General features: G+C 53.7%; 1 protein-coding gene across 2 annotated transcripts in view; it reads left to right on the forward strand.

Moving 5' to 3' along the window:
- LOC309599247 (protein CEPU-1) overlaps nt 1-22,179 on the forward strand; it is a gene marked incomplete at both ends in the record, with an annotated part of 350,195 nt that overhangs the window by 187,314 nt on the left and 140,702 nt on the right. The window contains one exon of one of the 2 annotated variants that reach the window (XM_082330520.1): nt 19,801-19,885. In XM_082330520.1, coding sequence (XP_082186646.1) covers nt 19,801-19,885 — 85 coding nt within the window. Of the gene's footprint in view, nt 1-19,718; nt 19,886-22,179 lie in introns of those variants that run through there. The other variant, XM_082330519.1, reaches the window with a different exon arrangement.

Here is a 22,179-nt window from a genome sequence, read left to right on the forward strand (position 1 = left end):
CGAACCTGGCAAGTGAGCCAGGAGCATGCGGTAACATCCATATCCCTTCTGCTGAGCGTGGTCCAGTGGTTTGATTTTCTTGCTCCTCAAGAAGGGTGGTGCCACAGCCATAGCACGCTGCCCAAGCAAGGCAGGGGTCGGAGGAATAGCTGTGAGCACAGCGGGTCCGGAGCTGGCAGGCACCCCTCGGAACTTGTTCGGCGCGTCTGTGCGACACTAGCTGTGCTGACAGTTGCTGCCCATCCATCCGGCGCTCCCCCCTGCTCCCCTCGCCTCGCTGCTCTTGGCAGGAGCCGGGCCGGCAGAGCAGCCAGGTGGAGAGGAGGAAACGGGGCGAGACGGCTCGCTGGCGTGCCCGGCCGAGCACAGGCAGGGCTGCCCACCTCGCTGCCTGCACGCAGCCCCCGTGTGCCGCAGGGGCGGCCGGCAAAGCCTCCCCCAGGCTCCCGGCAGCCATCTGCACCGCTGGGCACTGGCCGAGGGGTCCAGGCTGGCTGGGAGGGATCGGGGGGACCTGGGGACAGCAGGGGAGGCTGCAGTCGTGAGCGTGAAGGGGGAGAGGGTGGAAAGCAGCCAAGCAGGGAGGAGAAAGCAGCATGGCATCAGGCTCATCGTATTTGGGTGCAGCAGGGTCCGGCTCTTTTTTGGGTGCAACAGCATCAGGCACTTTTGGAGTGCAGCGGGGTCGGGTGCTCCGTGTTGGGGCTGTGGGCGAGGACAGGGGCTGTCGCCCTTGAACGCTGTCCTCCTTGAACGCTGTCCGCCTTTCTGGAGCAAACAATCTTAAGATAAGCCAACCCCCGGGTGAGGGTACTTTCTTCCTGAGTCCCCAAAACATTAATGGCCAGAGAGAAGCTGGCTGTCAACCAAGTGATGCCAGCTGAGCTGGACGGATTTGCACCTGCAGGCTTTCTCTCCCGGTTGCGACAGCAATGGGCTCTGTAGGACCGTGACCATCTTAAGCGAAGGAGCGCTTGCAGAGTGATGCCGCTGCTGGGGACATTGTTCCCTGCCCAGGACAGGTGACCCTGTGCTGTCCCTCGAGCGAGGAGCACTGCAACTGCTTGGCTCTTGCATGGAGAAGGCAGAAACACCAGCCACCTGATTTACATGCACTTCTGTGCATCCACCAGGCTGCTGGACAAGCAGGTGCTGATGATTTCTTTTTAAACAACCAGAAAATTTCAGCCTCCTTCACAATGTTTTGACAGGGATTTTTTGGTGGGGTTTTTTTGGTTTGTTTTTAGTTTTTTTCTTTTGGGGCTCAAACTGTTTTGCAGAGAACTTGCAGGGCTAGATGAAATGTTTGCACTGGGAAATCATCCATCTTCAAAAGGGCTCCTGTTCCCTTGCAAAACATTTGCAGAGTTTTCATCTGCGCGTTTTGGCTCCTCTGATACGAGGCAGGAATCGTCCTGGGAATTGTCTTCCCATTGGTTATTCTGCTGTCTCTGCTCCTGCCTTGCCTCTGCTAGGGAAGAGAAAAAGGCAGAAATGTGAATAACTCCAACCAGCCACCACCAGGAAAACATCCTCTATGCTGCCAGTCTTGCTGGGCTTGGTTCTGCTCTAAACAAGGTCCTCGATCCCAAACAAAAACCTGCCTGATATTAGCTGAACGGCCGAGGTCTCAGATCACAGGGGTTTGGAGGAATTTTTGCCATCCCTCACTGCAAAGCAATTGCCCCAAATTTCGCTTTCTGGCTGCATGTGGTTTTTTAAAATTTATTTAGTTAAAACCATGACCAAAGAGGACCTTAAGCCTGTGTCACTGCTTGGGAAGAGCAGGATGATTCCTGCACAGATTTAAGTAAAAAAACAAAAAAAACCCAAAGAAACCCAAACATTGGCAGGACAAAACTCTTTCCCTGGTAGTTAATAGAGAAGCTGGGCACGTACGTTGCAGGGCTGGGCTGCCTGGCTCTGATGCTACGTACAGTCTAGCAAAGGAGAAGACTCCTGAGGAGGTGGGAAGTGATCACAGCCTATAACTACCTTCCAGATGATGCTGGAAACGAAGAAAGGGAGTTATTCATGGTCTCCAAAGGTGGTAGGACAAGGAGCGGTGGCCTGGAGCTGAGGAAGGGAAAGTTTTTCTGCCTGGCCATTAAGAAAGTGCACCGCTGTCGAGCAAGCGGGGAGAGTGCTCGGGAAGGGAGCGCAGGCGCCGGCCGGCAGCGCGGGAGATTAAATGTTAATGGGGATGATGAAGGGAAGGATCTTCAGACAACACGAGAGGTCAACCTGTTGACCCAAGCCGTCTCTCTCCTGGCCCTACGGTCTATATGGTGCCATGATAAATTCCACTTACCCTACTTTACTGTGGGCACTTTATAGCTCGACTTAATGGCTAGGAAATCTCTTCACTTGACTGCTCCCCTTAAGATGAGAAGGCTGTCTGTGATCCTCGGGTTTAAGCAACAATTCACTGTCTGCAAAGGGGTGATGCCTTTTTATTAGCTTCCCTCTCGGAGCATGGACTCTTCAGGTCCTGGCTCTTCTTTGCCACCGATTTTTCCCTTTCTGACATTGCTCCGGCCCTGCTGCCTTGCAGATTTGCACAAAAGGGATGCCGTGACCCCTTTTGATAGCAGCCTGGAGAGCAGGAATCAGCTGCCGAAGGTGCGGAGGATGTTGCTGGCAGCAGATGCGCGCAGTGCTACCAGCCCTCCTGTTTTTACTGCAGGTCTCGTAGGTCTCATCAGACTTGATGCTTTTCTTAATGTTACTGGCATCATGCGATTGCGCAGGAATCTGGGTTTTTCATTTAGCAGCAGTTTTGAGATGCCAGGGTTGCAGAAAAAAGCACGGAAATACGACTGGAACCTGTAGGCTAATAAAACCAGCCCATCTTAATGATGACCGTTTTTATTTTAGATGTCAGAATGAAGGTTTGGGGGCTCTAACTTGGAGCGGTGGAGGTACGGAGGTGCTCTGAGGGAGGGTTTTTAAGGGCTTTGGTGCTGCACTGGCTTGGGTTGTGGTGATGGAGGGATGGCCCTGTATAGCAGGGCTGGGAAGGAGCTTGGAGGTACGAACCATAGGGAGCTTCGACTCATCCCTGGAGGGGAGCCAGCCATGCTGGATGCTTTTATTTAAGAAAATGGATGATAGGCAAGGGAGGGACAGCATTTGAGGTGGTGCCAAGGCTGGATGGCTGCGTCCCCACGCTGGCGGGCTGGGACGAGCAGCATGTCCAGGAGTGATGCCCCAGGGTGGGAGCGAGTGGGTGCTGGCAGCAGCCTTCCAGCTTGCCTCAAGGCTGCGCTCCCCAAGGAGCCTCCACCTTTCCTTGGACTGAGTAGCACATAAATGCCAAAGGAATGCGTGTCCCTTTTCAGAGGCTGTTACAGTAAATTGTTAGCAGGCGGCAGCGCAGCAGAGGAACTGTTGCCATCGGCGGCTTTTTGTTAATCTGATCTGAAGGGTCCCCTTGTGAATGCATCTGGAGCGGTCCCCGCTCTCCCCGCGAATGCACATTGCAACGTGCAAGCTCCTGGTGCCGTTGTCGGGCTGGAGGTAGGCAAGGGAGGCTGATGCATGAGAGATTCTCGTCTCCACCCAGGCAGTGTGCTCCCCGCTTTTGCATCCGCATCTTTTCGCTTTTCCCCCGTTTACCCATTTCCAAATGCAGATCAGGGCACGGCGAGTAAAGATGGGGTAAGCCACCTTTGAAACTCTTCCATCAAAGCACGTTTCCCCCCAGAAAGTTCCTTTATTGCAAAAACCACATGGTTTCCTGGGACAGTTTCCATATTTTCCAGAGAAATTGATTTTCTATTGGGAAAATCGAAATCTAGATGATGGCCGGTTGCCTGGAAGGAGCTCAGCGGTTTGGCTGCCTGACAGCTAAGCCAGGAGGAGTTGTCCTTGCTGGCCAGGGAGACCTGGAAAGCAACTTGCCATGTTGTGTCCCATCTAACAGGAGTTTGTGAAACCCAGGGACTATTCCAGGAGCTGGGAGCTAGCTGAAGTGTCCTTCTTGCATTAGCTGAAATGGTACTTCCAAGGAGGGGGGAAAAAGAAATCCAGTCCATGGAAATTTTACTTTTTGGGAATTTCTGCTGAGGTGGGGAAGTTGGGGGATTTTTTTTTTTTTTTTTTTTTTTTTTAAATATATATATTTGAGTTTCAGTGGATTTCCATTTTCTAGCCAGCTCTCTGTGAGATGCCGTTTCTGCAGGCAGTGTATGACTTTTTTCCCCTCAGGAAATTTTCTAGTATCAATTTAATTTTGACTCTCACAACTGCATCTGTTCCGCGGGGAACCTACTCTACGGCCTCACCAAGAAAGTGTTTCCTCTTAGCTGCGAGTTCATTTTCCAGTTTAAAAACATCATTCAGTCATTCCTAGTGAAAGATATAATCAACTTGCAGGCTCCATGGCTTAGCTGAGCCCCTAACGGAGATGGGCAAGCCGTTCCTGCAGTAGCTCAGCCCTTATTTCCCACGGCAGGCGTGCTTGCACCTTGCAAACGATGGGTTTCACTGGGTGAAGCTGCACTCGGAGGGACTAGAGCTGGTCCACGTGGATGCAAGTCCTGGAGTTGATCCCCAGGGATGTGGTCTCACATCCCTCAGGGATTTGCCCTCCTCTGTAATTATGGTGACGCTGTGCTCCACAAATTCTGCGTGGCTTCTGCAGATGAATAAGATGATAAAGAATGTAGCCCAGCTAGACTTAAAACAAAGAAAAAGAAGGAAAAAAAAAAAGAAAAACCAGCAAAAGCACAGTTTGTGTCCCATCTGATTGTATTTTCATGCCCACACGTCTGCTCTGCATAAATGTTTTTGGAGCACTGGGGGGAATAGTCTCCCGTTGCAGTGACGTGCTGTGCAACAGAAAGGGTTTGGTTTATTCGGAGACCTTGCTGAATTACGCCACGGCTACCGTACCGCACGTCCCCTCCTGTGCCTGCATCTTCCCATCCGCCGCCTCGTGAGCAAGTGGAAATGCGAATGCAAATAGCACCAGGCAAATAAGATCAGGTGGAGATACGGAGCAGTGGGAGACTGTAAGTCGCATCAGGTCTGTCTGCCTGGCTAGGACTGGGCTGCATCGAGTAACCGGAGTTTTAAATAAGCTTGTGCAGCACCGGAGGTCCAAATGGGACCTGACGGAGCCAAATGGAAGTTAATAATCTGAATATTTACCCAGCCTTGTGGCAGAGGAGCCCCTTGCTGGTCTGGGTGTAGGCAAACCCTGGAAATGTGCAGGTTGAGCTCAATGGGCAAAAACCCCTTTGACTTGAAAGGCAGAAAGCCATGGCAGCGTCCAGAAAATTCTGGTGGTTTCTGGAAAGGTGGCTCACGGTTGGGGTGCTGGGGGGCTGCTCCTCCCGAGCGGGGTACCCAAGCCTGTCCCCTGTTTGGGGTGGCCTTGCGTGCGAGCAGATGGCTTGTCCCTCCATCGCCGCGTCGGGTGGAGGAGACCAGCACATTGCTACCGCAGAGGGGTGCTGCCAGAAGAAAATGCCCTAAGGACCACAGTGTGCTCAGATGTGACACGGGGCGGGGGAAGGGGCTGCGGGGGCGAACTCGTCCCTTTGGCTGGGGCTGGATGCTCTCTCTCTGTGATGGGCTTTTAGGTTTCCCTTCCACCCGTTCAGCCCCGGAGTATGAAGAATCAAAATTTCAGAAACTGAGAAATAAACAAAAGCTCCAAATCCTCCTCCCCCAAAAACAGATGAACCAACAGAAAATTTTAATTTAAATGTTTGGGTACAAATTACCTGACAATCCAAGTGGAGAGGCATTTTGAACCAGCACTCAAGCTTTTCGCTCAGAAAATATTGAAGCATCTCGACCTGACAGTTTCAGAACTCACCCATAAAGCTTCTGAAGTGAAAAATTAATCCGAAGTAACCTCTTTTTCTGCTTTTCAAAAGCAGATTGGCTTTTGATGAATGCTTATACGTCCTCGATAGATCCCAGTCAACCGAGCCCAGCTCTTCCCCCTTGCCCAGTCTGAATCCCCGGAGCATCGGAGGGTCGGCGTGCCCGTGGGGCTGGTCTGGGCATTCGCAATGTCTCCGGGCGCCTGGAGCGTTTCCATTCCTACCTCCTCTCCTTTTGCCTGTCAGTCTGTGTCTGTCCTTCCTTCTTGGAACAGTCAGGTGTCTTTTGCTGCTGCCTTTTATCCCTCTGAATCTACCTTATGGGATTAGGCGTGAAATGGAGGGTTGTAGCGCATAAGAGCGGGGCTGTAATTACCTTATGAATACAGTGTAATTACACCGTGGTAAGGCTTTTGAATAACCTCATCACCACCCACTAGTCCCTATAACTGGAATTTCTCTACATTTCGGCTGTAAAGTTACCTACACCTCCACAATTGTGGCTTTGGCTTCCTGGCCACCGTGGCTGGGTGTTTTTAGCATTCAGTGGCACCACTGATACTGCACTTACACTAATTAATTTGCAGCCGTGGAGCTAGCCTTGGAGTTGTATGAGTGTGGTGGAAATTACAGGTGTGGAAAGCGTAGCTACCGTGTAATCATACCGCGATTGCTGGGTAATTGCACTTCTCGTGCTGTTAGTGTATAACCACGTTAAAGTTTTGGTGGGACCTCCTCTGGGTCTGTTGGCACGGGTTCGTTCGGTTGGGCAGACGGAGCCGAGCTGTAGCAGATCCCTGCGGCCAGGCACAAACCTCCTTCGATTAAAAGCTGTGAAACAGCAGCTTGCCCAATCCATCCCGCCTGCAGCTTTGAGCCCATCAGCCCAGCCTGGACACGGCTTAGTGCCACCGCTCAGCAAACTTCGGGTCTGGCTTGATGAGCGACCTGAAGCTAATTACTGACCCCCTCACACATCTCCATCCCCCCCACTCCATTAAACCAAGCATAGCCATTTCCCTGCCTTTTTGGAGCTAGCTGAGATACACAGATGACGAGCTCTGTAACATAATGGATTTTTATTATTATTAAGCTCCCAGTGACTCTTTCCCTGTCAGTGTAATAGAGCTAATGAAATGTCCCCACTGCACATGGGAGTTGGGAGGACAATTTGGTCCGGTTCTCTGTAGCATTTGGAAGAGGCGAAACGCTGGTTGTTGTTATTTATTACGGATCTGGTTTACTTAACGCTGTGTTTATTGAGTCTGTCTCCCACTCGCAAATGCCGAATACAGTTCCCAGCGCTGCTCCCGGTGCCAGGGATCCTTCCTGCTGCTGCTGAGCTGCCTGCGAGTTGCCAGCTGGACTTGTCGTGGACTCCGGCTCAGGACAGTGGGCCAGGTTCCTCCCTGGTGTAACATCATTGACTTTAATTAAGCTACGCCAGGGAGAAATTTGGCCCGCTTCGTTTGCTAGCTGTGCACCGATGCCAGTCGAAAGGCACGGCAGGTGCCAGCAAGGGCTTTGACAGCCCAATTTCAGCGTGGGACAAAAGTCCCTGAATCTTTTGGGGACTTTGGTTTGGGGCACCAGTGTCCGCTGACAGGGAGAGAAGGGGGAATCAAATGACGGACACGTTGTAGGGCTTCACATCTCATGGTGTTCCAGGTTTCGTCTCCCTGTCCTCTTCCCTGGCTGCCTGGAGCTATACAGAAAAAAAACAAAAGGGGAAAAATTGGGCAGTGGATCCTCAAATAATGAGGAATGTCTCAAAGCTGAAGAGCTGCTGCTCTCAGGCCCTCTGGATCAGACCCAATTTGCTCATTACATGCTTGTAACTGGCATCAGAGGCATGTGCTTAGAAGCAAAGCCTTGTTTCCTGATGGCAAAGTTTACCCGGTGACGGCACTGGGCTCATCGCCACATCCCCACGCAGGGCAATTTTGGGAAAGCCCCTCTCTCCTTAACCCATCCCTTGCAGGGTCCTGAGCACGGCAGCCCCAGCATCGCCCGGCTCGGTGACAGTCACTCTGCGGCATCGCCTCGGCCACCGCCCGCCGGGCAGCCGCTGGACCCCTCCACTGACCGCACCAGCGAGGGCCGGGCTGCGCTTCCCCATCGCCTTCCGAACGCTGCCCGGAGGCGGCCGCTTCCCGGGGAGATAACTCAGTTACCTGGTTCAAAGCAGAGTTAAAGTTTCTGTGCTGGCAGATCTGGGGCAGAGTTTTCAGAGCCTCTGTATTTTCTCCCGCGCCCTCTGAAGTGAGGCACATCCAAGGCTTGCAGCCCTTGGCTTTCATCTGCCTCACCGCAGGCATTTGTGAACCGCTGTCCTCTGAATCGGCTCTCCCATTTAATATTTCCTGGGGTGTTTTAGAGAGTGGCTCTCGCGCTCTAAATGCAGGGGCATTTCTTAAAAAATATATATATAATTAAGTCTAAATGCTGTGATGGGATGAGGTGGGTGCTGTTGGGTGCAGAGGGATATATCTGAGGCTCAGACACACGGAGCTTTGCATCTCCCACCATCTCTTCTGCAGGGCTCTAAGAGCTGCCACCCTGCTTGCTTCCCTGCTGGCACTGGGGCCTCCTTCCCGGAGGCTGCGAGGTCCTTTTGTACCCGTGTCTGCACATCTCGGGCTATCTGAGGACACGGGGCGCAGAGAGCAGCAGGTTTGATGAGAGCGAGGACGCACAGGGAAAAGCTGTGGTGCAAACAGTTGGAAAGTGATAACTTGCAGTGATGGCTTTGCCAGGAGGTAAAAAAAACCAAGAAAACCAACCAAAAAACCCTGTAAATTCACTTTGTTTTGATATTCAAATACTCCTTTCCATGTGGCGTGTGTGCTAATGTGTATGATGGTGTTATGGCATTATCAGAACAAAATATTCAGATGATTCCTAACAGAATTTGTGTTTCACAAGCTGCTTGGAAATGTTGGCTTGGAAACAGAAGTGTAGCATTAGGAGCCTGTTTCTCCTGGGATCTAATAGCTGGCCCCGAGCTGCTCTGCAGGGTTGGGTTTTGGAGCATGGGATCTGGGCGACTTCTCCCAGCAGGCAGGGACGGGGTCCCAGAAATCCCTGCTAGAAAGGGGCACAGTGCAAATCCCCCTCCCCGCCATGGAATGAGCTCCCTAAATAAAGATCAGGAGGAGCCCCCAGCCCCTCCTGCCCTTGGTCCCTCTTCCACACATACCGACCGGTTGCAGAAAAGATGCAGCGGGATGTGCAAGGCTGTTTTGAAATGGCAGCCGTGCTTCTGCTCTGCTAACGCCGCAGCTGAACCCATGTCAGCATCCCAGCCCATCTCTCCCCTCTGCTTTCCTACCAGCACCATTGGCTCCACGCCTGGATTCCTCGGCTGAGACCAGGTCAAGGCTCTTAGGCCTTCATTCCCACCGAAATGAGCAGCAAATCAATGCAGGCCTAATAAAAGATGATTGGAAATTGCTAATAGGAATGTGGGAGGGCAGCCCTGCTTCCCGGAGCCAGGATGAGTATGGATTTTCTAGTGCCAGGGACTGTAAACGCTTCTGAATTCCCCGGGGAGCCCCGGATGCTCACCTTCTCCCTTTGCCCTCGTCGTTCTCCTGCAGCCTTCAAAAATGAGCCCGGTAATGTAATTAGCTAGATGAATTAGCTGGTGGTGGCAGGGAGGGCTCAGCCTGCCTGCAGGGTGTGAAGGGGCGAGCTGGGGCAGGGGGCGCGGCAGGGGCAAGGATGCAAGATCTCTGCTCCTGCCCTGGCCAGAGTTTGGTCCCCATCCCACGGTACGTGTGGAGAGGGGATGAATTACGTCAGGGAGTGGGGGCACAGACTGGAAAGGTTCTCATTGCTTTGGTGCCGGGCTTCAATTTTGGCTCCTGATAGCTGCTCGTGCCAGGCACGCCTTATTTATGGACCCACGTCTCCCCTGCTCCTCTCCCTCCGGCAGCGTCGTGCCACCAGCCACGGTCCCAGCGCCCTGCAGCCTCCCGATCACTAATAGATCACCGCCGATAAACACGCTCCTCTGCTCTGTATTCGGCAGCCGAACCCCCTCCTGCCCTTCGTGTTGGTGGTGCTAGGGAATGATGTATGAAATCCAGGTCGGTTTGATTCATACGAGTTGTGTTCACCTTGCAGAACAGGCTGTCACAAAAAATAATAAACCTCCTTGTTTTAATGCCCGGAGAGGCTGTTGGACGGGCGGCAGGACGGGTTTAGATCCTCTTCCAAGGAAAGAGGTGCTTTTGAGAAAGACTGATTGCAAGCCACAGGATGGCTGCACAAACGGTAAATAATAATTAGAGCGGTGTCTGGAGGCTGCGGTGGGGAGCAGGGTCCCGTCACGCTACGCGCGGCACTGATGCTCTGAAAGGGACGATCCCTGACCCGCCGTCCGTCAGGTCTAAATGGATGTTGCAAAGAGCAGGGGCTTGCCAGCGAGCGGTGAAGCGACCTGTCCCTTGTCACCCAGGAGGAAAGGTGGCACGGTCCTAGATGCTGCCGCTTGCTAGCTAGATCACGCAAGGATGCTGACTAGGATGGCTGCAGTTTATCATCGCTTACGTTCAAGGGAGCTTTGCCAGGAGATGCAAAACCCTGCCGGGCAACTGCTCACCCCTTGATGTATATAGTCCATGGCTTGGTCCCTTTGAATTTTTGTCATGCCATGGTATGGTCCTTCCTTGGGCTCAAGCCAGCTTTCAGGAGGTATTTTCTTTGGAGTTAACTCTGTAGCCTCCTTTCTCTCCTTTTTGGGCAGCAGCTCGGGTCACGATGCCCATCTCTGCTTGGCATCAGACCTGCCTGGTGCCCCCAGCCTCTTGCTCCTTCCCCCTTGGGACACTGTGCTGTGTCCTGTGTCGGGGTGGGATGCCCAAAGCCCCATCCTCCTCCGTGCCCTGCACCAGCCCGCACATGGCACCGAGGCAAAAGGTATTAATGGGGGGAAAAGTTAACCACGTTTATTGAACTGCGAAAAAGGTTGTTTTTATATCGCTTTATTGGAATATAAAGACAGCTTTTATAACCTTTTAAAGGGGTATAAAAGCAGCTTGGAGACTAGAAAGCTTGCTCCAGTTGAAGTCGGGCAAAAAGAGAGAGGGAGGGGAGAAGAACAAACATCGGCCATGTCCTGAGGTCAGAAGTAACCGGGATGGTGGTGGATGAGGCCGCTGGGACCCCAGGTCCAAGCCGGTTGTGGTGTCGCCCACCTCGGGGAGGTTTGAGCCCTCGCTGCCATTAGCAGCCCTGGCTCTGGGCTCTGGCAAGTGTTCCTCCTCTTGGTGACTGCAAAGTTCCTCAGACCTCTCTTGGGAGGGGTAGGTGTCATACTTAATGAGCTAACCTCTTCTGTTTCATTTTTCTCCCCGGTCCTCTGTGAATAAATACTGCTTTGGCTTCGTTCCTCCTGGAACGAGGGAGGAGGGAGTCTGTAAAGATCTCGCTTTGAGGCTGGAGGGAAAGTTTGCTCTGCAGACTGCTCCAGCCTCTCCCACGACACCCAGCCTCTCCGGTGGGACTGTGGGACTCCGAGGTGGACCAGCTCACAAACTTGGTGGCCTGGGTAATGTCAATTAATTTAGGATGCATTTGCAGAGCGATGGGGAGGTGCGATTCCAGCTGCGGCATCCTGGGGCAAGTGCCGGGATGTGCTGCAATCCCTCTCCTCCCTGGCATGGGATTCGCTGCCTCCTTGCTCATCCCAGCGGGCGGATCCATCTGCTGGTTAGGATGCAGTTGAAAGTAGCATCTTCAAAGCCAGGAGGAAGCTCCTTCCGCCTCTTCCAGGGCTCCTGGACAGTGGTCCGAAAGCGTTTGGTGTTGCAGGTGGTTACAGCCCAGCCACCACGCTGACACACTCCTCCCAAGACGGAGATGAGTTTTCTCGATCCGGCGAGGGAGATGCGCCTTTTTCCTTTCCTTGTTCACGCAGTGGTTGGTCTGACGCGACATTAAAAGAGGAGAGTGACCTTTACACGGGTCTCCAGCTCAGGGGAGGGGAGAGCTGAGCCCCTGTCTGCAGCAAGGCACATTTTGAATATGGATAGGTCGTGAGTCTCGGTTATCCCCACGCCATCTCCCAGATAATAAGCTTCCAGAGATAATGGTGTAGGGCCGTAAAGAGGATGGGAATGGGAGCAGCTGCTTCTAATTTCACTTCATGGGGAGGGAGGTGATGCTGAGAGCACCCCGCATTCTCTGCACATATTTTTCATCATTATAGGCAGAAATGCCAGAGTGGTGACAGATATTAATGCAGTTCACGCCGGGAGAAAATCTTCTTTCCATCAGACTCAATGTGCAGCAAGAGGGCAGTGCTATTTGCAACCCTAGGGAGGATATGTTTGAAAGGTGATGTGTTTTTTACCCAGGAAGTTTTATTCCAAGACAAAGATCAGTTTGGAGAAAGGGCACTTGAAACCGTCTCGCTGTGGGCGACAGGATTGCTCCCTGCCCGCACCACGGACCTGGGTGAAGGTGCATTTGCAGCGGTGCTGGAAATTAATTCGGATTTTGGTGCAACTCAAATAACCCTCCACTGGCTCTGCAGTGGCTGCATGTCACCGTGGGCGTGTCATTGTCCTGGGTGTCAGATTTGTGACCCGGGGTCCCAGCCTGGCCCCAGCCCCGACCCGCAGCGCTGCTGTGAGCTTTGCAGACCTACTCTGCCGAGGGCTGCGCTTCCTTGCGCCCCTCGGCCTCCTTTTATTTGCTTATCCCACTAAATATTCATCAGTAACATTTAAGACAAAGGAAAGAGATAATTACAAGGGGAGAGTTTTTTTGCAGTATTAAAGGTTAACAGAATTCTTGGCATTTGTGCCTTGTCGATCTCCATGTAATTATTCTCATTTCCCAGAATTCAGAGGCGACTGTGCCTGTTAACGCTCCAAGATGGTACCCCGGGAATTAAATTTATGAGATCATTTCTCAAAATCTTCAGATTCAAACCAAGCATCTTGCTTAATGGCATGACTATTATTAATATTATTCTTGGATGCATAGCGCCGCGAGGGTCAGAGGACCAGTGGCAAAACTAAAATTGATGCAGGCAGACAGCTGCGCGCCCGGCTTTTGTTCCCGAGGAGCGCTCGTGCAATTTGGCAACCTCGGCGCCTTGGGAAATGAGACTTCAGGTTGGCAAAAGATGGGCCCTGCAAAGGTGCAGGCGTTCGGGTTTGAGGTACATCTGAAGGAAGCTGCTTTTTGGCTGTAGCTGGTCGGGAGTTGGAAAGCAAAGCTTGCATCTTACCACCCTGCTTTTGAAGGTGCAAAATCCAGGTCCAAAGCCAGCTGCGGGCAAAAGGCAAATTAGTGGCTCCAGGAGAGTCTCGTTTTCAAAGATGCTGAACACCTGGCAGTGGGCTGGGGTTTTGCTGAGAGCTGCTGAGCATGCTCGGTGGTTTCAAAAGAGGGATTTCAGGGGCTCTGCTCTTAAGATCTCCTTTTTATTGAACACTGTGGTCTTAATCAAGATACCTACTCCTCTTCTGGTGCCTGCTCTGCCTGGTTTGCGTGGACCGAGCAGCTTTCTGGTAGGAAAGGGCTTGGCTGGGGAAAATGAGGTGAAGGGGAGGTGGATGGGGCCAGTGTAAGCCAGGGAGATTTACCTTCTTGCTTCCCCCAGGGTTTAGGATGCACGTGTCGATACCTAGATGGTCTGTCCTGTTTGGGGCCGTCCTTGCTGCCCAGGAGAGGGCACAGCAGCTCTTGGAGCTGCTCCTCCAAAGGGTTTTCCAACACAGAGCTCACAAATGCCCCCAAACCGTGGGCAGAAGTCCAGGGGGGAGAAGCTCGTGTCTTCACGTTTAAGATGGCCGTGCTGGAGCTCCCAAATGTCCGCAGTGGGACCCGAGGTGTGGCTGGCTTTGCTTTTCAGCCTATTCAGCTTTTTCACTCTTCCCGTGGGCACTTACTCCTGTTAAAACGCAGAGTGGATTGAGTTGTGGAGCACTGGGTTAATGTTATACGCTTATAAAATGCTGTTAGTTGGCTAATGGCATGGTTTTATCCCATGTCGTCAGCTGTGTCTGGCACTTGATTCATTCCAATCAAACTCTGCTGTGGATGCAGAGCGAGTGTGTGGGATGCCTTTTGGGGTGTTAATATAGCAACATAACCTCACAACAATGCAACGAGAAACAGATTTATATAAAATCAATATTGATTTGTACCAAGGATCAATCTCCGTTCATAACTTTTACTGTGCCAGCGTGGATCAGTATTTCCTTGATAGTTTTTTTCTAACTCCGGGTATAGATGTTTAATACTAAGGCTGCACACACGGAGGTGTAGCTTCATAAATACGTGTGTTGTGTTGGCTGGGCTGTTGTAAAAGGCTCAAGCGCTGAGAGCCGTGGGAGAAAGGAGTAATCCCAAAGGGAAAGCCAGGCCTTGGGGACTGCTGTGCATCCCGAGCTCGTGTCCAAGCCGCAGCGCTGCCTGGCCCCTCTGTAAGGGACATCGGAGCACCCTCCAGGATGCTGTCGTGTATCTCTGCGTGTATGAGGGATGGCAGGGGTATTTTGGCAGCTAGTGACGAGGCCTTCCTCCTGCCCAGGCCACCTTCCTCTTCCTCCGGTGGTACCTTCTGGGTTACCTTTTGAGGTGTTGCAGGGAGGTGAATCCTTTGCTGGCTTTGGCTTTGAACCGTGGGCTCGGGGCAGGCTTTTGCAGCCTTTCCCGGGGTGGCTGGTCCTCCAGCCCCTTGGCTGCAGCGAGCACGAGGCAGTGCAGCTCTGCCGGGGGGCCCTGGAAGGAGTTAACTCCTGCTTGAAAATCCCCAGCCTCTGAGAACCGAGTGACAAACCCAAGCCCAGCAGTTTTTTAAAGGGCAAACAAAATGTTCTTTTTTACGGCGAGGCGCCTGGTGCAAAGTGCAGGCAGAGCAGGCAGCGGATCCCGGCGTGGCTTTAGGGGAAGGCTCCCAAAAGCACTCTTCATTCGAGTTTAATAGGATGGTTACTGTAAGTTTATATAAATGATAGTTAAATATTAACGGCATCTTTAGTGGGGATTAATGGGGTCTCCTGCGTTGTTTTTAAACACCACGAAGAGGGTGCTGGTAGTCACTGCCTGCCTTCAATGCAAGGGATTGAGGGCTGAGTCCCATGAGGATGCTTCTTGCATTCAGAAAACTGGCCTAGAAACGTCCCCAGTCGGGCAATTTTTCCAGCTCAGTGCAGGAATGCCTTTGGGGCGAGAAGGGCTCAAAATGGCTCCAGCCAAGTAAGGCTCTCAATCATTGTTTCTTAATTGGGGCCACCATTAACGAGGGGATAAATGAGTCAGCGTGGTGAGCGGAGCCCGCGTCCTTTGTGTCTGCAGTGAATGGCTGTAGACATTGAGGGCTCAGTAGTTATTCACAAAAAGCTCCCCTGGACTCGTGTGTCATTCACCTGACTCATGCCAAGAAAATTAAGCACTTTTTTGCAACTCTGGGCTTATTGGAGAATAATGTGGTATGCGATAGCACGAATGGGGTTATGAAATCATGTTTTCATTTTGAAGGAGCGAGAATGGCTCGAGCATAAATTATGTTTCTGATCATATTTGGCAATTTCAGATTAAAAATAAATTTCCACTTTGGGGTTATAGATTGCCATCTATCAGCTTCCTGAAAAGGAAAAAAGGAATTAAAAGAAAAATCTGGCTGTACAAATTGCCTTGCTATGACCTACTTATTGAAAGTAATTTTTTTTTTTTTTTTCAGGAGTGAAATCTTTCAGTGTGGGGAGGTGTAGTATTGTATGTATAGGGGTTTGCAGGCAGGTATATCGGCACGGGTTGTATGGGAGGATCTATCAGCCATCCCTGCAAGCAGCCTCAAGCAAAATAGCTGCTAGAATTGTGCTATATAGTTCTGAGAAAGCCAAAAAAAAAAGCGTCAGTCATGTTGTTTTACTTGCTAGAGGGACCTTAGCTGCAATTTTGCATTTGATTATCAGCCTTCGGGACCACTTGAATCTGTAGATTAGATGCTTAGGCTCGGTTTTGTTCAAAAAGCCCGAGACTGGGGCAGCGTTTGCTGGAAGGGTCTCTTGCAGCCGGCTGTGGCAAACGCTGGCCCGGGCCAAACGCTGCGGTTCTTCCCGGGGGGCGTTTCTGGGGACTGATTTGCTTGATCTTAAAACGAAAATCCCAGCTGGCCGGCAGGAAGGCCCACGTGAGCCAAGGACAGAAAGATGTTTACAAGAGTCGTGGTGAACTGGCACTGCCGCCTTTCACCCTGTCCAATCTCTTTCTAGAAAATTGAGTAAATATCTGCTGAAAACGGTTTTGCCTGGCTGACAAACTGCCGGGCTTGCAGGCGCTGCCCTCTGCTCTGCCTGCAAGACTCCCTCTCCCCAGCTATCATCTCTGATCGCTCCCATAGAGACGCTGCTCTGCAAAGCAAACCCACGGGCTCTTGCTCCTTCTAACCCCTTCCCCGTCCGTGGTTTCGGCATCCTCCCTGCCAGTTGCCATCTCCCCAGGGGAAATCCTTCCTCTACCTCCATCCCTGCGGCTGCTCCTCTTCCCACCGCAGTCCCGAGCGATGCCAGCCCTCGCTTCCCTACCCGCGCTGCTTGTGCTACCCTGTTTGTGGTCTCTGCCAGGAGAGGGGGGCCTTTAGCCTTGCTGGAAAGAAGGAGGTTGAGGAGATAGATACGGAGATAAATATACACCTAGAGTATGCCTGGGCTTTGCTCGGTCTGTTTGTCTCCTGCCTGTTGCTCACAAGGGAAAAAAAAAAGACTTTTATCCAAGTAGGAAGAAAGGGAAGAAGCCGAAGCAAGAGGCTGCGTTTCGTGCTCGGATAGGTGCTGCTTTGCAAGCGGCTTAGCCCGTTGTACGGCAGACTCTTCTTCTGCTGTGGTCAAAAACCAACGAAGGAAAAAAGACTCTCTCATCCCCAGAGGAAGCTACAAAGCTCTCTTTCTCTTGCTGCCGAACCTTCACAGCTGGACTCAGTTGCTGGCTCCTCTGCTGCTGGAGCAACTGAATTATTTAAAGGAATCTTGATTTCATTTTCTCTTTGCTGTTTTCATGCGTTGTGTTTATTGTCTATAGATATTTTTATAGTCTGAAGCAATTACAGCTGTCAGGAAAGAGACGAGCTGTGACAGGCTGATTTATATGTACGTTGTATGTATGCAAGAGAGGGAGAGCCAGGGACGGGGAGATAGACTGGGAATTCTGCTGGGCTTTAGCATGCGGGAGACGGCGATATTGGATTTAAATTCCTTGGGATTTTCAGACACTGCCGCTGATCTCTTAACAGTGGGCCAAATTCAGCCCTCGCAAGGGCTGAAGCTGCTCAGCAGGTCACGTTCTGCCCCAACCTCGCATGCTTTCAGCGTAGGCAGGTGCTTTCTCTCGTGATTTAAGATGCTCCTGGCAATCTGGGCTGTGTTAAAAGGTTAACTGGCTGTGGTTATTGGAATCCCTTTGGTTTTGCTGACTCAGGAGATGGTCTCTGTCCATCCAAGGGAGCAGCCTCGCAAAGAGAGCGAGCTCTTGCATGATGAGCATGGCAATGGCTTGTAGGTCCTGCACCCGAGGGTGTTCCCCAGCAGCGAATAGGCAGCACGGCGGGGTCCCCATCCTGCCAGGGGTGCTTGGATGCCGCAGCAATCAGCAAAAGCAGCGTGTTTTGTGGTTTTTTTTGTTGTCTTCACTGACTTGTGCACCTCAGTGCAATGCCCCAACCCTGTACAAGGAGTTTCACCCTACCGCTGCTGCTCTTGCTTTTTGCAGTTAGGCTTCAGAGACCCCTCCCGTGTAATTTGTGGGCCCGAAGGGGGTCTGCTAAAGGCAGGCGTTTACGCCTGACCGGCCAGGAGCAGAGTGAGCTGCGGAGATTAAACTCCTCCTGCCAAGAGCTGGCAAAAGCTGCTGTCTCCTCCGGGGAAAAGTAGGACTTGAGGCAGCACGTCACGCCAGCGCTAAATTCAAGGAGCAGAGCCTTCAGAAGAGGAAGGAGCAGAGTGACTTGCAAAGCAATCCCCTTCTCATATGACCTATCGGCACGCACAATAATAATAAAGCTTTATTTGATTGAGTGTTTCCTCTGCCCGGCACAGCTCATAATGTTTTAGAGATTAAATAGCACAGTTAGTGAATTAAGCAGTAGTTTACAGGGGATTCGGAGACTCTGGGGATTAGTAACGGGCTATGGATCCTTTCACATCTAGGTCACCAGTTTGAATCCCGCTCAGGTTGGCAGCGATTTCAGAGAAAGAAAAAAAAAAAAAAAAATTGGTGCCGTGTAATAGCTGCAGAGCATGCGGTGGGGAACGGAGGGAGGGAGGGAGGACTTTTGGATAAGGTCCCGTGTCGTGGAGAAGTCATTGGGGACAGCGGGTGGAGGAGGCCTGGTTTCCCCTAACGCTGGGCTGCTGCAGCTCTGGGGGGGTCTTCCAGGGGCGCAGCGCCCCGAAAGCCGTGGCTCGGCTGCTCGCTCTGCATTTGCTCAGTGGCTCCAGGACTTTGTGCTCCGAGGATGGCTCCCCGGCACCTTTTACCAGCATAAAACTGTGCCTGGAAATATTAATGTGTTTAGCCGCTAGCGGAGGGAAGGAGGAATTACTAGGCATAAGCAAATGCGATATTTGTTAAATTATGAGCTGATAAAAAGTACGTGGGGACCGTGCTCGCGGCTGGGGAGGAATTTGCCACTTAAGCTCATGCTGCGTGTCTGTGAGGTGCAGAGGACCAGGAGAGCATGCTCCTGCCTCTCCTCGTCACCACCTGCCTGACTTTGCGGGGGGGTATTGTCCCGTGCCTCAGTTTCCCCTCCTGCATAGTGGCTTTGCCGCTTGGGGAGGGGATAGTGCAGAGGTAGAGGAGGGCAAAATGTTATAGATAGTCCGGTGCTGGCTGCTGGGCGCAGGTAAGCGCGCTGGGGAAGTGAGGGGAAAAGGGGGGGGTCCTGACATCCCGTCCCCGCAGGAGCGTGGAGCGGCGGGGGTTAAAGGCTGGCGTGCAAGTGCGCGCCGCCGCTCCGCCGCTCCCCGCCCGCGGGTGTGCGGGTTGCTCGGTGTCGTGCGGGTGTGCGGGAGCCAAAGTACCGGTCAGGGATGGAGCCGCTGCCATGACAACCCCGGGAAGTCAGCCTCCGCGCCGCCCAGGGATGCTGCCGGCCAGCCGCGCCGGCGGGGCTGGGATGCTGCCGCCGCCTCGCCCGCTCCCCCGCGGCCCCTTCTCCCACCGCTGAGGGCAGCTGGGGGGCTCCGGCATCCTGACATCCCCGCGTTCTGCATCCCGGCATCCTGACATCCCCCCCACCCTGCATCCCGCCTGGACCAGCCCGCCTTTGGGACGCGACAGCGAAGCTGGAGGAGAGGAGGAGCTGCTGGGCACCTCGGAGGCCTTTGCCCGCTGTGCCTTTTTGCATCTGGACCCGTTTGCTAGCTTGCTCCGGGGCTGGTTTTTTTGGTTTTGACTGGTTTTTTGGACTGCCCTCGCTCCGCGCTGCGGAGGGGAGCTGCCAACTCGGGACAAGTGTGCGGGGCGGGAGCGGGGCGCAGCCGGGCGGCTCCCCCGGCACCTCCTCGCCCAAGTGAGCCTCGGACTGCTTCCCGGGAAGAGCCGGCTCGCCCAACGTCCAGCACCTTTGCCACTTCTCCTCCTCCTCTTCCTCCTCCCCCCCGGCCCTCCCGTCCTCCTCCCTCACCCAAGGATACTGGGGACTCCCTCCGGATGCCGCTCGGCAGGCTCAGTGCTCGCAGGCTGCCTTGCCGGGGGCTCTCCTGATCTCCGTGGAGCTCCGCATCGCTCGCCCCGGTGGTTTTGCTCCCCTCCATCCCCACACACGCACCCCTTCTCTCCTCTTCCCCCCCCCTTTTCGCTCCTGGTGGCCTTGTCGGGTGTGTTTTTTGCCTGTTGGAAAAGTCCCTGCTGCCCAGGATGGGGGTCGGTGGGTGCTTAGCCCTGCCCTGGAGGTGCCTAGTCGTCCTCTGTCTCAGGCTGCTCTTCCTTGTGCCCGCAGGAGTGCCCGTGCGCAGCGGAGATGCCACCTTCCCCAAAGCTATGGACAACGTGACTGTGCGGCAAGGGGAGAGTGCCACGCTCAGGTAGGAGCAGCTGGATTTCTGCCTTGGGGGGCGTGGGGGGGTCCCGCTGCACGGGGAGGGCGGCCGGTGCCTTCGGGGACGTGACTCAGTTTCCCCACCGGGGATGCATCATGTCGATTGGCGGTGCAGGACGGGCGCCAGGCAGCAAGCCGAGAGGGCGATTTGGGTGCCAGGGGACCGGGCTTTGGCTCAGCCCCCCGAGTTGTCTCTGGGAAAGTTACTGGGGGATGAAGAAAGGGGAGTGCGATTCCCTCTTGGCCCCCTGCCCTACACCGGTGCGAGGCACGGGCTTGGCTCCGGCTGTCGGTAGCCGTGGCTCGGGCACTTTGGCGGCGTTTGGTGAGGGTAAACAGTGCTCTGCTCCTGGGGTGCAGTGCGGGGGGTCCCTTCGTGCCTGTCAAAACAACCCAGCCCGGGGAAGGGGGAGCTGTCGACCCCCAGTGGGGTTTTGTGCCTTTTCCCCATGCCCAGAGCTGCTGGGATGAGGGGGGTGCAGGATGGGGCTGGCTCCGGGTGATGGGTGGATGCTGCCCTCCTTAAAAATCCCCTTGCTCAGGAGGCAGGGGGTTGCTGCTACCTGCCAGCATTAACTCTTTGGGGTGGGGGGAAAACGTGGGGCTGGGCGTTGCGCCGGGGTCCTGTCGCCTGCAGCAGCAACCGGAGGGGTGCAGGGGCTGCCAAGAAAACCGTAATTTCGATCGCCGTAACTTCTGGGACGTCTTATGCCCAGATACCCGTCCCTGTCCTCGCAGCAGATGGGCGCAGTCATCCCAGAAGAGATCCCGGCAAGGATGTTTGATAGGGACATTAAAAATAAAAAGCCAGGTTTTAATTGCAGCGCTGGGAAGCGGCGCTTGCAACTCCGGCGCGCTCGGGAGTGACTTTCCTCCGCCGGCGCGTTGCATAGGTGACACTAACATCTGCGGGACCGGCTGGGCGTGTGCGGTGAGAGCCGCACTCCTGCTTTACGCCAGCGAGTGGAGCGGGGCCAAGGCAGGGCAAAAAAACCTAAGGAGGAATTTCAGCCAGGTCTCTTTTCAAGCGCTAGGAGGACTTAAACCACGGGCTCGATCTGGTCCCTGGAAACGTGAATCCCCTCCCTATGTATTTCCTTGCAACTCAGCTGTTTGCATCCGAGCTGCTCTCCCCCCAAAGCCCTTGCGTGTTCCTGGGAGGAAGGGAGGGAGCTGTGTTGTGGCCGTCCCTCCGGATTTGTCTTGCGTCATGGCACGACTGGGCGAAGAGGCTCGAAAATGGGTGGAGGACAGGGTGTCTCGCTTAGGAATTTGCCCTGCTGAGCTGAGCTTAAAAAAAAAAAAAAAAAAAGTAGTTCCTTTCCTCTCCTGAATCACTGGGCTCTCCCAAGCACCAAAAATCCTACAGATCTTGCCGCGGGGGTATCAAAGAGGGAGGGGTTTGGCTTACTGGAGGTCTGGGCAGCAAAATCCACAGGAGGGTGGCAGCAGCAGGGTGGTACGGGCAGGGGTGCTGTGCAAACTTACTGGAAGGAGGAGAATTGCTCATGCTGTAGCAGGGGCCTGCAAAGGGTTTGTGGCACAGACCGTGCTGGTGCTCTGCCCCGGTGTTGGTGGAGAACAAAGGAAAGCTGGGGTGAGTCAGCAGGAGGGAGGCTTTCCTCCTGTCCCTGAGGCCTGAAGGGGAGGGGGACAAATCCTGCCCCTGGGGAGGGAGGGCAGCGGCTTCTCATCTCCCCAGAGCTGCATCCCAGTTCAGTATGCACATCCCAGTTCAGCTGGGGAGCCTGTCTGGTGGCAGGGGATGTCTGTGTCCTGATGCAGGTGGCTGGTCCGTACAAGCGCGCCCCAGGAGGCAGGCACGTGAGCTTTGGGGTGGCAAACTGTGCTGATGATATTCCCGCTGTGCTGATGATATTCCTGCTGTCCTGCCCCTAGAGCGAATATTGCTCTTGGAAATTAATGACTGGCTCGGTAGCCGGAGGGGTGGAGGACTGTGTTTTGCACTGGCATTTTGGGGCATTTTCCTTCTGGTTGGAGGTGGGAGCGGTTAGTCGGGCAGCAGTGGTACGTTGCTGCATCCCCCGGCAGGTCCCGGTCCCTGCAGCCGTGCTGCGCTGTGCCAGGAGCAGAGAGGAGAAGAGCACGTGAAAATCGCAGAGAAAGAAATCAAGGAAGCGTGAATCTTCCTGCCCACTCCCCTCCCAGCCCCAGCCCGGCTCCCGGCGTAACCATCGATCTGTTGTGGAGGAGTTAACTTGTTCAGAATAGCGATGCCGCTCAGAAAGGCTTCGGCAGACCCCGCTGCGGCTCCCGGCC

This window comes from Platalea leucorodia (assembly GCF_965183815.1).
Source record: "Platalea leucorodia genome assembly, chromosome: 20".
Lineage (NCBI taxonomy): Eukaryota > Metazoa > Chordata > Aves > Pelecaniformes > Threskiornithidae > Platalea > Platalea leucorodia.